We start from the raw sequence: 3,267 nt of genomic DNA on the forward strand, positions 1-3,267 counted from the left end.
TGTGTGTGTGTGTGTGTGTGTGTGTGTGTGTGTGTGTGTGTGTGTGTTGTGTACAACATATATCATACCTATATATACAACACACACACATACATACACACACCACACAATCAACAACAGACACAACTTACGCCTTAGTTGGGGATCCGTGCAGAAGTACTACAGTTCCCTGTGTAAACACTGGATGTGGCTCTCAACTCATGGATCATGTCAGCAGATTGCTGATCTCATTGCACTCAGAGCCTTCTGAGTAGGAAGTTGTCGCTCTAATCTATAGTAATGATGGAGGTGTTTACAGGATCGCAGGCTGAGTACTTAGGATGTCCCAAGCACTGATCTGATCAGCTCTATGCTACCTCACTGCTTATTTCTAATCGCTGTGCCCAGTTGCAGATGAAGACTAGAGAACTAAGATTAAGTACTTTACTTAGTCACAAAGCCTTGTTCCAGAGGCTCTGTGTGCTTACTATTCCCCACAGTCATTATAACACCATATAGTACAGTAATAGAATTAGAGTGTATAAGAAGAGATCTTCATTGAAAAATATCTTTAGAACACCTGCTGTGTAAATGTTTCCATCATTTAAATGCCTGGACTCTCTTACACATGTGAAAAGCTTAGGGAGATTTGTAGAGTCTGGAAACTGGTGAGCAATTATATTCTAGCATGTAGTGGTGCTAGAAATGCTGAAAAAGTAGCTAGTGTAACTTGGGAATAAAGTTGTGCCTTCGTTTACACTAGGGCTACATCCAGAGCGAAACTCAGTGTAAGCCAAAAATTCATTTACTGTACCTAAGCCGCCGGCCGATTCTGCAGTGTAGGAGCACTGAAGAACATCCACCGTCCTGAGCATCGGCTTGCAGGCCTGCACTTGACAGTTGCTGCCCAGCGTTAAAGAGTATCATACTGTAGATTACTAGCCTGCAGACACACATACGCATTTGAAGTAGAGTTCCTGCAGAGCAAGTACATTGTTTTTATTCTGTCATAAAGTTAAGCCATTAAGTTAAATGTGAGTTGAGAACTTTCAACAGAAAGCAGATTGAAGGCAAACTGCCAGCAAAATCCTGGTTCACATTGTGTGGTTTGTGGAGTGTTGTGGGAGGCAAGGCCTTGCTGAAGATTAAATGCCATCTGCAGTCAGGGAAAGTGAGTGGCTGCATAGTTGTAACTTAGTAATTTATCTGTAAGACAGGTTGGGATGAGGTGTGGATCTAAAAGTACAAAGTGTCAGCAGCCACTCACCCAGGAGACGGGGTTCACCCCTGGCCTTGAGTGGGATTGTGCAGTTGAGGTGTGCAGTACCCTGTTCTTGCTCTGGGCGGTAGTCATTCCAGCATGCCCTGTGTGCTGTTGGTGTCCTGTGGATCCAGTGGAATTGTGTCCTGCCAGGCCGATGCGCAAGGTCTTCCCATCTGGGGGCTACTCTTCTCTTTCTTGCCTGTGTCATGCTGTCACGTTAGGGCCTTGATTGTCTCTGTCGGGTAGTCCATTCTACATAATCCTGTTGAAATGTCATATTAGAGAGGCGTCTCTATCCACTCCTGTCCATCTCTGTCCACTCCTGTCCTACAGTAGCACTCAGTAATGCTGCATTCTCAGCTGACACGGCACTGTTCTCCAACAAGGGCTTTTCTTCTAAGTACTTAACATCATGCTGTACATTTACTTTGCTTCTTTCCTGTCTTCCCCACAAGGGCTCATAGTTAACAGGGACACAGACAGAGATCACAGTCCGCCGACCTGGACAGCAGTGTGGCCTCTTTTCCTTATACGTTTATTCCTGTCAGAACACTGTAAGAACCTGCAGTGTTCTAGGCTTTAGACATCGTGTCTCACTGCCTTGAACACGGAGAGGACTGAAGGGGGACTGCACATAGTCATTTGGTTGTACTGAGATTTTAGGGAATGGTGGGAGTAAAATCTGCTGGGGGTTGTCTCCTTACATTTGTGTGCTCTTACACAACTTCAGGGAGCAGAGGAAGCAGTTCCAGGTCCTTGTGGAGAACAAGTTCTATGAATGGTTGGTTAGAACAGGACATCGGCAGCAGCTGGATAGCCTGGTCCCACCTCCAGCAGCCTCCAAGCAAACGGCTGGGTAGGACCCCGCATGGAGCCACGGGTAGGCATAGAACACGGGCACTCACGGGGCTGTTGGGAACTCTTTAATGGCATACAAACCAGAAAAGAACGCGGTGTATTATGTTCTTGACAGTGTTCTCTTCTGCTCTCGCCCACGTGCAGACACATGTACCCACATATTTTTTGATGAGAAACCCTAAATATTCAAGTGGTGCCTATCTCAAAAATTTGGGCAAATATAATGGCCAATTTTTATCTTTCTTTGCAATTTGTACACTACCAAAAATTTACATTTTCCTCATTAATTGTGTTTTTGTTTTGTTTTTTAATATTTCAATTATGGGTACATCTGTATGTGGGTGTGTACACCTGAGTGAGGGTACCCAGAGAAGTCCAAAGGTGTCAGCTCCCATGGAGCTAGACTTTGAGGTGCTTGTGAGCTGACCAGCTTTGGTGCTGGAAATTGAGCTCAGGTCCTCTGGGAAAGCAGTGTCTGTGTGTAACTGCCGACCATGCTCTCCCGCCCAGGCATTAAGTTCTAGTCCTCCTCTCTAATGTATTTTTTCCTGTCTCCTAAAACTAATAAAACTTGTCCTTAATAACCTCACATAGATCATTATTAAGTTAGTTAGAATTAATCCAAATAAATAGTCTACTACAGAACACTAGAAGAAAGTCATGAATTAACTATGTAGAAGAGAATATAGAGATAAATTTGCTGAGAATTACTTAATCCAAATGCTATTTTTAGCATGTTTTAAAATATTTTCCAAAAAATATGTGTATGGATGGTTTGCTTTTGTGTATGTCTGTGTAACACATGTATGCCTGGTGTCCAGAGAGCAAAGGACATCAGATCTCCTGGGACTGGAGTAACAGAGTTGTGAGCCATCATACAGGTGTCTGGAATCGAAACTGAGTCTTCTACAAGAGCAACAAGTGCTCTTAACTGCTGAACCAACTCCCCAGTCCACAAACTGTTTTTAAAATAGAAACTAAGATGCTGCTTTCAGGTTTTTGAAGACTAAAAGTAAAAAAAAAAAATAGGCAAATGATACTGTAGTTCATAGGGGAAAATATAGGAGTGGAAATGCTCCCTTACATACAGAGATGCTCTCTTACATACAGAGATGCTCTCTTACATACAGAGATGCTCCCTTACATACAGAGATGCTCCCTTACAT

The 3,267-nt window shown here is 43.4% G+C and overlaps 1 protein-coding gene across 3 annotated transcripts in view; it reads left to right on the forward strand.

Annotated features, from left to right (window-relative positions):
• Nucleotides 1-3,267, forward strand: part of Tbccd1 (TBCC domain containing 1) — a 48,631-nt gene that overhangs the window by 39,783 nt on the left and 5,581 nt on the right. For all 3 annotated transcript variants that reach the window (XR_003712948.1, XM_028779700.1, XM_028779702.1), the window contains exon 7: nt 1,974-2,123. Coding sequence is in view for 2 of the 3 variants with exons in the window: in XM_028779700.1 (XP_028635533.1) it covers nt 1,974-2,103 (130 nt within the window). In the remaining variant the exon portion in view is untranslated. The remainder of the gene's footprint in view (nt 1-1,973; nt 2,124-3,267) is intronic.

This window comes from Grammomys surdaster, unplaced genomic scaffold (genome assembly GCF_004785775.1).
Source record: "Grammomys surdaster isolate TR1022 unplaced genomic scaffold, NIH_TR_1.0 361, whole genome shotgun sequence".
Lineage (NCBI taxonomy): Eukaryota > Metazoa > Chordata > Mammalia > Rodentia > Muridae > Grammomys > Grammomys surdaster.